The 14,733-nt window shown below is 36.0% G+C and overlaps 1 protein-coding gene across 1 annotated transcript in view; it reads left to right on the top strand.

Moving 5' to 3' along the window:
- Rasef (RAS and EF-hand domain containing) overlaps positions 1-14,733 on the top strand; it is a 59,045-nt gene that overhangs the window by 42,744 nt on the left and 1,568 nt on the right. The window contains exons 13-16 of the mRNA XM_005352657.3: positions 5,100-5,181; positions 6,404-6,518; positions 9,540-9,659; positions 13,243-13,319. Coding sequence (XP_005352714.1) covers positions 5,100-5,181; positions 6,404-6,518; positions 9,540-9,659; positions 13,243-13,319 — 394 coding nt within the window. The remainder of the gene's footprint in view (positions 1-5,099; positions 5,182-6,403; positions 6,519-9,539; positions 9,660-13,242; positions 13,320-14,733) is intronic.

The raw sequence follows: 14,733 nt of genomic DNA, 5'->3' as shown, positions 1-14,733 counted from the left end.
ACCCCACCCTTAAGATCCCGATATAGCTATCCTCCTGGGTAGAGGAAAATATTTTTTGAGAAGCCTAGAGGCTCAATCCATTATCATCATGGTTTAGAGCATGGCAGTATGCAGGCAGATGTTATGCTGGCTACCTCTTGGCTTGCAGGAACAAGAAGTCAACTGACTGTCACACTGAGGGAAGCCTGAGCAAAAGAGACCTTAAAGCCCGCTCTAGCAGTGACACACTTCCTCCAACAAGACCAAATCCTCTAATAATGCTACTCCCTTTGGGGGAAATTTTCTTTCAAACCACAGATATTTTTTGGTTAAATTTTTTTAATATAATATGTTTTAATCATGTTTTTCCCTCTCTCAACTTTTCCCGGATACCCGTTCCACCCTATCCACCCAACTTCATTTTTACTCTTCTCTCTCTCGTCTTTCAAAAACAAAAACAAAAAAAAAAATTAAAAATAAGGAAAAAAAAAAACCCTAACCCCCCACCCCTCAAAAAATCCCTTGGAGTTCTACTGTGTTGAGTTTTACTCCTGGGTACGGGGCCTGGCTTTATTTGCATAAAATATACACAGTAACACTCCATTATAGAAAACTGATTTTCCTTTTGCCAATAGATACGAGTTGCAAATATCTGTCTTCGGATGACTCTATTTCCTTGGAGTCATCTATCCAATCTGGCTCTTAAAATTTAAATTTGTTTCCTCTTTCATATAGATTACTGAGCCTTGATCTCTTTTAGGACCAATTACTCCAAAATCTCTCACTGTCTCTGCCTTGTCCGGTTGTGGGTCTCTGTGGTAATTTCCATTTACTGCAACAAGAAGATTCTCTGATGTAGGTTGAGCAAGACAATTATCTGAAGGTATACCAATATGTCCAAAAAATTATTTTATTGCTATGTTATTTAGCATAATGAAAATGTAAAAGCAAACAGTCACATAGAAGAGAAAACATTTGTTTTGGAGGGCCCTGTTTTATGTCACTCAGGATGATCTTTTTCTAGCACCAACCTTTTGTCTCTGAATGTAATAGGTTCAATTTTTGAAACAGCTAAATAATATTCCTTTATATATAAATATATGACGTTTCAATTACCTATACCTCAGTTGAAAGACAGCAGGCCTGTTTCCAATATCTAACTATTGTGATTCGAATAACAAAGAATATGGGTGAGCAAGTATCTATGGATAGCATGTAAAGCCCTTTCGTTATATGCCTAATAATGGCATAGTTTTATCTTGAGGTCTATCTATTCCCAGCTTTTTGAAGAACCACTATACTGATTTCCACTCCGAACAGCATTGAATAAGTGTTCCCCTTTTCCTGTATCCTCACCAATATCAGAGGACATTTATTTTATTTGTCTTAACCATTCTGAGTGGGTAAGACAAATCTCAAAGTAACTCTCATTTACTGTTTCCAGATGGACTGTGATATTGAACATGACCTTAAATGTTTCTCAGCCATTTGTATTTCGCCTTTTGAGAACTCTCTGCTTCATTCTATATCTCATATTTTAATTTAGTTGTTTTCTTGATAAATAGTTGTTTTTAATTTTTTATGTATTATAGATATTAATATCATATCAGATATGTAATCGGTAAGGATTTTTCTCATTATGTGTAAAAATGGCAGTGATCTAATAGTACAGAAACTTTTCATGACATCCTAATTATTAATTGTTCATCTTAATGACAGTGTTACTGATACCTTGTTCAGAAAGTCCTTTTCTGTGCCATTGAATTCATGCTTATTCTGCATCTACTCTTCTATAAATTTGGAGTATTGGTCTTATGCTAAGCTCTGTAATCTATTTGGAGTGCATTTTGTACATGGTGATAGTGTGGATCTATTTTCATTCTTGTACATGTAGTCATCCAGTTTGACTAGCATCTTTTGTTGAAGATATTGTCTGTTCCCTAGTGTGTATTTATGGTTTCTTTATCAAAATTCAGATGTCCATAGGTGTGTGGATTTATGTCTTGGTCTTCAATTCCACTGATCGATTTTTTATGCTGATAACATGCTATTTTTCTTTGTTGTTGTTGTTAGTTTGTTTCTCTGTGTAGATATGCTATTTTTCATTCCTGTAGCTCTAGCACAGTTTGAGATTTGAGATAGTGTTACCTCCAGCAGTTCTTTTATTATTCATAATTATTTTAGATATCCAGTGTTTTTGTGTTTGAATAAAGTTGAAGATTATATTTAATTTCTGTGAAGAGTTGTGTGGAAATATTGAGAAGGGTTCCATTTAATTTGTAGACTGCTTTTGGTAGAATGACCTTTCTCACACTATTACTCCCAACCATGCATGAATGTTAAAGGTATTTCCATTTTTCTGATATCTTCTTCAATTTCTTTCTTTAATGACTTAAAGATTTATTTATTGTACTTTATTTAATACTTAAAAATTTATTGTCTTTCACTTGTTTACCTAAAGTTATCTTAAGATTTTTATTTTATTTTTTTTTGAGGTTATGATGATAGGTACTGTTTTCCTGATTTCTTTCCTAGTCTGTTTCTCGTTTGGGCATAGGTTATAGGCTGCTGATTGTGTGTGTGTGTGTGTGTGTGTGTGTGTGTGTGTGTGTGTGTGCATGCATGTGTTAATTTTGTGTCTTACTTCTTTGCTTCTTAGCTGTATGAAGTTTCCTTGTGGGATTTTTAGGGTAACTTACATACACTATCATAACAGCTGCAAATAAATGTACTTGAACTTCTTTTCTTATTTGAATCCCCATGATCTTCTTAGATTTTCTTATTGCTCCAGGTAACACTTCAAGTCCTATATTAATTATGTATAAAAAGAGTGGAGATCCTTGCCTTGTTCCTGATTTCAGTGGAAATGCTTTGGGTTTTTCACTATTGAGACTGTAGATTTTATGTAAATTTTCTTTATTATGTTGTTAAATGTCCCTTGTATTCCTAATCTTTTCAAGAGTTTATCACAGGTATTATATCAAAGGTTTTTTTCTGCACCAAATGAGGTAATCATGTAATAGATTATGGTTTTTGATTTATATATTTTTGAATCATCTAGAATCTTTGGGATGAAGCCAGCTTGTTATAAATGGATAGTTCATTTTTCTTATGTGTTCTTGAATTCAGTTTGCAAGTATTTTCTTGAGAAGTTTCACATTTAGCTTCATAATAGATATTGTAATATTTCAAGCCTGGAAAGATTAACTACACGTAATAGGTCAAAATGAAAAATGATCCCTGAACAGAATATCAAATCATGGTTGGGACACAAAACAATTATCAACAGATATAAGAAAATTGAAATAGCATCTTGCATCTTCTCTGAATATCATGGCTTAAGGATACTAACAAGAGTTAACAGCAGAACATATACAAACTGATGGAAACTAAATAAATCTGTACTGAATGAAACTGGATAAATCAAGAAAGAAACACATTTCAGAATTGAATGCTAATAAAAACACAACATACCTAAATCTCTGGACACAGTAAATGCAGTTCTAGGAAGCAAGTTCATAGCACTAAGTGCCAACATTATGTGGTAGGAGAGATCTCATAATTGTAACTTAACAGCAGACCTGAAAACTATAGAAGAACAACAATAAAGAATATCCAAAATAGTAGAGGAGAGGAAATTATTTAATTCAGGGCTAAAATCAATGAAATAGAAATAACAGTAACAGAAATTCAAATTCAGTGAATGAAGGGATGGTTCTTTGAGAAAATCAAGAAGATTGTCCCACCCATAGCCAAATTAATCAAAGATGAAAAAAATAGATGATCCAAATTAAAATAAGAGAGGAAAAGGGAGACATTACATTAGACATCAGGATAATTTAGAAAATAATAAGACTTAAAAATCTCTGTTTCAGGACTGGGGAGATGTTTTAGTGTTTAGAAGCAAAGGGCCCAAGTTCTTTTCCTAGCACCCACATCAGGCAGCTCACACTTCCTTGTTAACTCCTGCTCCAGGGTATCCTACACCACTGCTTCTTGACTTTTGTAGGTGCTCACATACATAGCATATATATATGCAAATAAAATAACAAAATGTAAGTATCATAAAATTAAAAAAAATCCTTATTCCACCAAATTGGAAAACCTAAAAGAAATGGATGAACATGTTCATATATACAACCTATCAAAGTTAAATCATGATGAATAAACAATTTAAAGAGGTTTAGTACCTCTAGTGAAATAGCAGCAGTAATTACAATCTCCCAACCATAAAAAGTCAAGGGTCAGGTGGATTCAGTGAAGAATTCTACCAAATCTTCAAAAAACTAACATCAATATTCCTCAAATTATTCCACAAAATAGAAACTGAGGGAGCATTTCCTAATTCTTCCTACCATTTGCATTTCCTAATTCTTCCTACCATTTTTTACCCTGATTAAAAAAAAAAAACTACACAAAGAACAAACAAAAGTAGATAAAATTTAGTGTTATGTTTTTCAAATTTGTAAAATAATCAGTAGAAGGGTACTGAAATATAGTAATTATCATTTACGTTTCTTCTTCATCTAAAAAGTTATTTAGACAATCAGAAATAATAAACAAATTGGTTGCCTTCACCACACTGGGCAAATCTTTGAATTTATAGTTCTCTGATAACACTTCTAGAAACAAAACTGAGGGTAAATAAACTTCAGTTTAATTTATGAAACAACTGAAGTAGTGTTCTGGTTGCTAGAGACCATGGCATATGTGTGTTTGTGTATCTGTGTGTATAATAAGCATGTGTATGTGGGTGCAAAAGTCATATGTGAGCATCCATTTACACACACACACACACATATATACAATGTTATATGCATACATATACTAATATAAATGGTATGCACATAACATATGCATGCACATACACATACATTCTTACAGTTTTGCTAGCACACATGTAGGTCTAAGTTCAACCATATAGGAAAAAGAACTGAGCTTTCTCTAATCCATAGATTCAGTTGTACCTTACGTGAGACAGGCTGCAGTTGTGAATCTTAAATACATATGTAAATTGACTTATTTGAAGCTTTCTCTTTGAAAGTCAAGTGCATTTCTTTCTATGGTAGCTTTGGATTTAGCCAAAACGTACAGAATTTCCTGTGGTGTTTCTGTTCCAGGAGTTGATTTCCAGATGAAAACTTTGATTGTAGATGGTGAACGAACAGTTCTTCAGCTCTGGGATACAGCTGGGCAAGAGAGGCAAGTGCTTTTTTTGAATTAAAGAATACAAATCAAGACTCATAGGGTTAAGTATACTAGTTGTATTCATAATATATTACTGTGCTTTAAGATACTCCACTTGGAATTGTAATGTGTATGTAATACCAATAAAAATCATGTTTCTACCATCTCTTCCCATATGTTTGTATCATTTGTATGAGAAAAGGGTCTCTGAGCCCTTTTTGAGCTGATGTTTGGTTGTGACAGCATGCTATGCAGTGGAGATAAGGCAACATTGCTGAATACAGTGTCGCTGTGATGGGGGTCTTAGTTTTGAAGCAGTACATGATGGGCAAAGAGACCCTATCAAATATTCTTGTTTGAAGAGCAACAGCAAAAGATAAGTGACAGATATACTTCTGTTGACTCCATATCTTAGATTTCTTGACAATGACCAGAAGTGTGTAGCATAAATTTTAATTTTATTTAACTCTCTGTGGGTCAAATTTTACTCAGTTGTGCAATGAGTATGTTTGAGGGCCTGTGTCTGTACTATTCTTTGTGCTAAGATTCAGTGATGACCATGGAGACACAGCATGCGCTTGGTCAACCACAAATCTTACCTCACTGCTTTCCACCTTTTTGGCCTTTTGGAGATTAGGCCACAGGCAAGAAACTTCATACATCCAGGTTCCTCTGTATTTGCTCCTTATTATATTATCTCCTTTCACTTAAAGAACAAAACAGACACAAAAATCTACTCAGGCCTTTTCAGAACATAGTTCCTCATCAGGTTTGCAGTCACACCATTTGTGTCTTTGCATATATGTATATGTGAAAGTACACATATGCATATATGTACACATGTGAAGGACATATGTCAATGTTGGATAGCTTTTCTGTCACTTATTGCCTTGTTTATAAGACAGGTATTTGGTTTCCTTTCTGTCCATTTGCTGGTTCCTGGGGTTGAACTGTTTTTTTTTTTTTTCATTATGCTTTTACCATTGTTGGGGCTAACGTTTATGGTTAGGTAACATTATGGTTAGGTAACATGGAATTATCTGCTGGAGGAAAAAATGGGCTTTCTCAGTGATGAGCAGGCCTCTGCTAAAGAAGTTTATCACTAATATTTGTTGTTAAGGCTTTTATTTGTTGGAATTGGTTATAGAAAGTAAGAACTAAAGGACGTAATAGAGATGAAGTGCAAGGAAGGACCAGATGACAGGTCGATGATGAGCTTTTGCTTTGTCTTTACCAGGTTCAGAAGTATTGCCAAATCTTACTTCAGAAAAGCAGACGGCGTCTTACTGCTGTATGATGTTACTTGTGAAAAAAGCTTTCTTAATGTACGAGAATGGGTGGATATGGTTGAGGTAAGAATTATAAGGAAGAAATAGAAATTATGCGGGGGAGTCATGGATTGTCTTAAGAAACGCCATTGCTTTTTGTTTGTTTTTACTGGAGTAAACATGATTAGGAGTGACTGGTCTGTGCTATAAGGAGGACTGACGTTTTCCAGTGGTAATTGGCAACCTTGTCTCTTCCCAGGATCATTTCTCAAGTTGAAGAAATTTCTGCAAGTAGATTCAGGAAACATATTTATTCTTTGCTAGATATAATATGGGAACCCTGGGTAATGGATTGGAAACACGGGTAGCCAGAAAAGCAACTTTTACAAACAAGAAAGGAGTTGGACTGGATGTACAGTGTGGCAGAAATTTTAGAAACAGCTGAGACACCACTGGGAAAATAGTAGAGCTATGATCCAAAGTTAAGCTTATTCTAGTTGTGATGTGGGAGCATTTATATATACCAAGATGCCATGGAAATATGAATTGTAGCATGGATGAAATCTATTTCAAAGTGGCTATGTCTCCCCTTAAGGACCTTTCATATCATTTGGTTTTACAGCCAAAATCTGTATAAGTACTAGGTTTACTGCCAGGTTTTACTAACAAGCATAAAAACAACAAAGTACTCTCTAGAAATTGTGAAATACAGGTAAATACAATTTCCCAAGTAAATAATATCATTTGTATTTTAAACATATTAAGTTACAGACATGACTGAAGTTTAGTGTTTTCTGATTTCAAGGGTGCCTGTGGATTAATGCTTGCTTCCTGACTACAGAAATTATGGAAAAGATGCTGTGCAATTGGAATAATTCTTTGATGAAGAAACATAAATATGCCTTCTTTAACCAAAACACCATATCTTAAATTTGCTATAAATGCAATTAAAAGTATTTAAAATTATTTACATTTCTGTAAAATCTTACTTGATAAAATTACCCATATATTACATTTATTTCTCTAACATCTGAAAAAATAAGAAAGAAACGAGCAATTTTTACATATTGTGAGAATACTGAGGCATAGAAAATATATGGCCTTTGCTTGAGTTCATAATACTAGTATGGAGGAATGGAATGGAGTCATAACCTTTTGATCAATATTAGTCATTACTTTGGTAAAGTAGAATAGTTAGCTACAAATAAATAGTAGTTGCCTTGAAACTAAAGGAACCCAAAAGACTTGTCTCTGCGAGAGAGCCTTCTACTGTGTAATTGATCTCAGTGGGCTATACACTGAGTCCTGTGCCAAACATCTTATCATTAATATTTGGGGCTTAGTTCTCCATTTTCGTGCTTGTGTATGTTGAAGAAAATGCTCAGAAAATGGCAATTCAAAAGACAAGGGCTAAATGCTCAGAAAATGACAATTCAAAAGACAAGGTCCGTCCATGAGGAAAATGTCCTTACATTAAGTGAGGCACTGCAGATTCATATTACAAGTGAGCTCTTCAGCCACCCTTGCCACTTTCTCATGAGATCAGAAAAAGAAGAAAATTGTATTCAAGATGAATTCCTGGAATTTTTACAGGAGAGAAAGGAGGTGTCACATTGCATTTGAATTTCACTATAGAAAAAGAATGGCCAGAAAGAGACTTTCTCATGGATTTCTCTAACATGAGGCACTAAATTACACAGTCCCTACTAATTGACTTAAAAAGAGTGACTCTATTGCTAATTACAGACATGGAGAAGACAGCAGGCTAAAGGAAATGGTATATCAGGAAGTCCAGATATTGCAGAAGAGTAAACTGGGTGGAGCCCAGGCCGGATGAGGCAATAGGACCAAAGGGCCATCACAGAAAAAGTAATGTTTAAGTCTGTACTGGAAGAGATGCTACACTCTATTTATAAGACTTTAGGAAATCATTTAGACACTCAGCTCCTTGGCTAGTGTGACTAATTACCTTTTTGTATTCATCATGTATCCCGAAGAGATCTCCAAAGAACATAGTTTATGAGCATCTGAATGTGTGGGACAGAAAGCATGGAGGAGGGCCGTGTGCTCCATGCTCCCCTTTAAATGCACATTATGCTCCCCTTTAAATGCACTTTTATGCCTCAAGTCAAAGAAAAATGTCAAATATAGTCTTTTTGTTATGTCTTGAACCTATAAGAGGAACATACCAAGGTGAATGAGCATGCCATTTAAGCACTTCAAAGTTTATAACTTCCAAGTGTTTGGTGTGGAATGGCTGTTTATCCTATCTAGAGATGAGAAACCTATGTTTCTGTTCTGTCATGATTATCACATCTTTTATTTACATCACAGTCTTACAAGGTGAAATATACCCTTACCACCAGACACGGACTGCTTGCCATACTAGGCAAGTGTAGAAATCTGTGCACACTGTTTGGGTGGTTTTGGAATCTATAACATAAGATTGATATTTAGGACTTGACATTTTCTTTTGTTGTAAACGAGAGTAGTGAGTGTAAGCTTTTCACCCAACTTTTGTACTAGGATAGATGACGAATGATCTATACTTTGCACCTGGGATAAAGCAGTTGATGTAGAATGAACAATTTTTTAAGGAGAAGCTGTTACCTAGCATCCTGTGGATAGTCCAACTGAATGGAATTCTGTGGTCATGGTCACTGGATTCTGTCATGATTGTAGTGCACTGTGCACTCTGTGTATAACTAGCCTTTTATCCTTTATTTTTTTATTATCGGAGAGTAGAACATTACCTAAGTGGGGCAATGCAGTTACTTTGGGCTCCAACTTTCAGCTTTGCATGTTCTTATTTCATTTCTCTGAATTTTAGTGTTCTCACTGGCAAAAAAAGGAAGAAGGGTGACTGTGCTTCAAGGCAAATTGACTTTCAAAAACTTTATCTTAAATGTAAGCAATTTAATTATTGCAAATAGTTGACATAGACAATGACAATAGCTGTGTATTCTGTCCTACAACTATAAACAATTATGAATACTAAATTGGCACCTTTAGAAAACTGGACAACAGCAGCTACTGGTACCATGGTCACAGCTCTATAGTTGGTTCAGTGTTTGATATATGTCCACTTCTTTTCCTTCTTCAAAGGATGGAGCCCAGAGAAGTGTTCCTATCATGTTAATAGGAAACAAGGCTGATCTTCGTGATTCTGCTAGTGCAGAGAAACAAAAGTGTATCTCAGCGTACCTTGGAGAAAAGCTGGCCATGGTAAGAGTGTGAGCAGGGTGTGTGTGTGTACAAAATGAGGTAATATCATGATAGGTCATTGTTTTCAGAATTGGTGGCAGTCATTACCCTGTGTGGTTTACTGTGCTGAGATGGTCCTTACCATGTGTTGTACCTCAGCCTATATTGTACACTGTGCTGGAGACAGTCCTCATGCCTGTGCAGTTTATTGTTTTGGACACAACCCTTACTCCTGTATTCTGTACTGTGCTGGACACAATCTTCACCTCTTTGTTTTACACTTTTTTTAGATAATTATCACCTCTAATAGTTCACTGTATTACACACAGTCCTCATGTTGTTGACTGTTTTAGGGACTGTTCATATCTGTTGACTTCATTGAGTTGAGAATTCAACTCATTCTTTCTTCTAGTTCAGTGTGTTTGAGAAAGTAATTTCCCGCTGTGGAGTTCATTGTGTGGGGGATGTTTTTAATCCTGTGTTGTTACCAATTTTAGACACAGATCTTATCACTATGTAGTTCACTATACTGAAGACATTTCTCACCCTGTATATTGCACCTGTTGGAAACAGTCCTCATGCATGGTGTGTAGTTCACCAGGGTAGACACAATTCACATTTCTGTGAAGGTGACTGTGATATAGACCTTCATCAACTAGTGTTGTTCTGTGTTGAAGACAATCTTCACCCCTGTTTATTTCAGTGTATTGATGCAGTCCTCATCCTGTATAGAGGACTGAGTTATAAACTATTCTCACACTATATTGAACTAGTCCTTACTTTTTATAACTGGCTGTGTTAGATATGGCCCTCATCCTATGTACTAATATACAGGAGTGGAAGACTGTCCAACACATTGTGTTGGTCCCAATGTTTTACCCTTTTTCTTACACTTTGTTAGAGATGGTTTTCACATTGAGTAGTTTCCTGTGTTTCACATAGTCATTATATTGTGTGGTTGGCTGTTTCAGGGACAATTCATTCCTGTCTATTACTCCTTGTACTTTGGTATGTTGTATTCCTCACCACTGTGTAATACACTGTGTAAAAGACAGTCTGAGCATATGGTTGATAGTGTTGGGCACTGTCTTCATCCTGTGTAGTTGACTGTTTTGGGGACAGTCCTCTTTGTATTGAAGACAGTCCTTGTGCCTACATAGTCTACTGTAGTGTAAGTCATAACTTCTGTGTCTGGCTATGTTGGAAAGAGTCTTCACCATGTGTGGTTTTGCCTCTGTTAGAAACAATCTTCACTCCCATGTGGTTTATTCTTCAGGAGGCAGGGTCATTCTTCCCCTTTGTATCATTTACTGCATAGTATAGTAGTACCCCTTTTTTCTAACTTGGAAACAGTGCACTTCTTGTTGGAGACAATCCTTTGTCTGTATACTTTGCTCTCAGGAGCACAGCCTTTCATCTCCAAAACAATACTTATCTTTTTCATTCATATGCCAGGAGTTTTCCACTTAGCCTCTTTCAGACCTAGAATCTAGACCTGGCATCTTTTAGCACCAATCTGAGTTCTGACTTACTTTTGAAATCCTCAAGATTTACTTTACTTCTTCCTGTCATTTCTATCATATATAATCATCAAGTGTACTGTTTATACTACACATGTGTATTTGTGGATTTTATAGATTTTTTTTGTCAGTTTGGTTATGTAAACCTAGTGGAATCTTTTTTCTCTTGGTGCTACCTAGTAGCCATCGAATCCTTCCCTTAAACCATATGGTAATATTTAATCCTCACCCAAGGCTTATGCATCTGTAATTGTCCTTTATTAAAAGAATCTGTCTCCACCTTATTTTACAATGACATACAAGCATGACTGTTAGATTTTTTGGTAAGTACAAACAAGCAAACAAACAATGAAAAAGGAAAACAAACAAACAAAAAACTCTGGGGTATTATTACAGAAAGACCTGATGGATACTTTTCAGAATTAGGAACAACTTAATGATTACCAAAGCATCCAAAACAAAAATAAAAGTTGGAGTAAGACAGGCAATCTAGTTCTTAGGTAGAACAAAAATAGACATCCTGAATTAGTTGGAATTTAGGTAACTGGAGAAATATAGGGAAGAGCCAGGTACCTGGGGATTCATGGGGTAAAGATGTGATGTAAGGTAAAACTAGGAGATTACCTCAAGTTGACATTAAGCAGGTTATGTTGGCTGTGGAAAAGCATTTGAACATTATCTCATAAAGGATGAGAGTCATTTAAAGGTTAGAAGCAAAGGAGCAATACAAGGAACTATGCAAGGGCAACCAGTGGAGTTGTCTATGGACTAGAACATTTCACTTCTGCAACACAGGAGCTCGGTACTCTGATGGGGAAGCTGAGAGTAAGATGGAGGAAGCATTAGCCATTGGACCAGGCAAACATGCTCTTTTCCACTCATGGAGACAAGGTCTTACTATCTAGTCTAGGCTATCTAGTACTTACAACTGACCTGATACTGCAAACATCCTTTTGATAGAGGTATAATTCCTAACTGGCTACCTTAAACTCTCATTTTTTTTTGTCTTTTTTTTCTTTATTCCTTTTTTCAAGTTGTAAGATTTTTTTTAATTTATTTATTTATTAAGGATTTCTGCCTCCTCCCCGACACCGCCTCCCATTTCCCTCCCCCTCCCTCATCAGCCCGAAGAGCAATCAGGGTTCCCTGACCTGTGGGAAGTCCAAGGACCGCCCACCTCCATCGAGGTTTAGTAAGGTGAGCATCCAAACTGCCTAGGCTCCCCCAAAGCCAGTACGTGCAGTAGTATCAAAAACCCATTGCCATTGTTCTTGAGTTCTCAGTAGTCCTCATTGTCCGCTATGTTCAGCGAGTCCGGTTTTATCCCATGCTTTTTCAGATTCAGGCCAGCTGGCCTTGGTGAATTCCGGATAGAACCTCCTCATTGTCTCAGTGTGTGGGTGTACCCCTCACGGTCCTGAGTTCCTTGCTCATGTTCCCTCTCCTTCTGCTCCTGATTTGGACCTTGAGATTTCAGTCCGGTGCTCCAATGTGGGTCTCATTTTTATCTGACTCAAATTCTCTGAAGAGAAGATTCAGAATTATGTACTTGATTATTGAAATGCAATTTTGCATTTCTTTAAAAAATATAATAAAAAGGCTTCTGATTAGGAACTCTTTCTAGTATTACTGTTTAGACTGGTTTGTTTTGTTTGCTTGTTTCAGGCAAGGTCTCATGTAACAGGCTGGATTTGAAAGTCTGCTTACACCTGTTTAGTGCTGATATTCCAGGAACACTCCATTACACCTGGACAATCAGATCTATTTTGTTGTTGTTGTTTATAAGTCCTGAGATTCTAATTTTACTTTTTGTAGTTATTACTCAGCATTCTTTCTATATACATATACATATATAGTTGTTTTACTAGGCAGTGTTTCTCTTTGTAGTACTGACTGCCCTAGAATTCATTCAGTATACCAAGCTGGCCTCAAACTTTGAGATCAGTCTGCTTCTGTCTCCAAAGTGATGGATTAAAGGTGTGCTACCATACTTGGCTAGGAAGAAGTGTTTTTAATTCAGTAATTTAAACTTCAGGGAATCTAATCAAAGCCTTCGCTGAACTGTGTATGCTTCCTTTCTACAGACATATGGGGCATTATTCTGTGAAACAAGTGCCAAAGACGGATCCAATGTCGTTGAAGCTGTTCTCCATCTTGCTCGGTAAAGTTCGCCTTGTGTTTAGAAAAATCAGATTTTTCACTTACCTAATGGATATGATGAATTTCTTCATTATAGCTTTCAGTTAAAATATCTGCTGTAGAACATAGTTCTGTCTTTCGTGGTAAGGAAAACACTACATGTATCTATTATAAAATCTAGTATAAATTTTTGTTCATTGTCGACATTGACTAGATATTTTTACTACTGAACAAAAGAGATGTAGCTGCAGTATTTTTGTAAAATTTTGTAAAATATCACCAGGAATGATAATAAATGACTTGTAGAATCATTCCCTGAAACCAAAATTTAAACACAACTAGCTATTATTAGCATATCTATTATAAAATTTTGCTAATCAAATGGGATATACAGAACAAAAAAGGAAATTGCATATCATAACAGTTGGAATCACTGCCCGAATTGCTCAGTGTATAATTATTAAAGGAAAGCAGTGGTGTGGAGAATAATTAACATTTTGCATGTGGATTATAACAAAACTTATCATTAGAAGACTTGCATAAAAACGTGCATGGCAGTTAGTTCTTCAAGTATTGCAAGACATAATAGTACTCTCTCCATGATTTATATTTTCTGCTTGGTGTGTTTTTTAGTTAGGTTTTTGTCAACTTGATACAAGCTATTGCCATTTGTAAAGGGGGAGTCTCAACTTAGACAGTACTCCTACCATATTGGTACATGGGAAAACTTCTAGGGCATTTTCTTTATTAACGATTGATTTGGTACCACTCTGCATGCTACCACCCCTAGACATTTGATTATCTGGCTATGTGGTACTGGATTATATAAGAAAACAAGCTGAGCAAGGCATGAGGAAAAAACCATTAAGCAACATTTCTTCATGGTATCTGCTTCAGTTTCTGCCTCCAGGTCACTCTCCTGTCCTCCGTGATGGTCTGTGGCGTGGAACTGTAAGCTCAAGTAAAGTCATTCCTCCCCAGGTTCCTTCTGACCATGCTGACTTGTCACAGTGATAGTAATCCTAACTAAGATAGAAATTTGTACAAAAAAGTTAACTATGGACACCACCTTTACATGGGTTCTGGGGATCAAACTTAAGTTCTCAGGCTGGTATGAAAGGTGCTGTACTCTTGAGTTATCTCACTAGTTCTCAAGTCCATTCTTAAATGGAAGCCTATTTAACTCTGGAGTCATCCACATATCTCTGCTTCATTGTAGACATCTCTAATCTGTACAATGAAAAAGAGGACTGAATATTTAATATTTTTAGAGAATTTTATACTTAAATACTGTTTTTATCTTATTTTTATGATTCCCTCTCTCTGCTCCCACTCCTCCACTGTCTTCCTGACTCCCTCTCAAATTCATGTCTTTAGTTTTTCTACACACACACACACATACACACACACACACACACACACACACACACACACAC

Source organism: Microtus ochrogaster, chromosome 10 (assembly GCF_000317375.1).
Source record: "Microtus ochrogaster isolate Prairie Vole_2 chromosome 10, MicOch1.0, whole genome shotgun sequence".
Lineage (NCBI taxonomy): Eukaryota > Metazoa > Chordata > Mammalia > Rodentia > Cricetidae > Microtus > Microtus ochrogaster.
The sequence above is the reverse complement of the archived record's forward strand: the minus strand, read 5'-3'. Positions and strand labels throughout refer to the sequence as shown.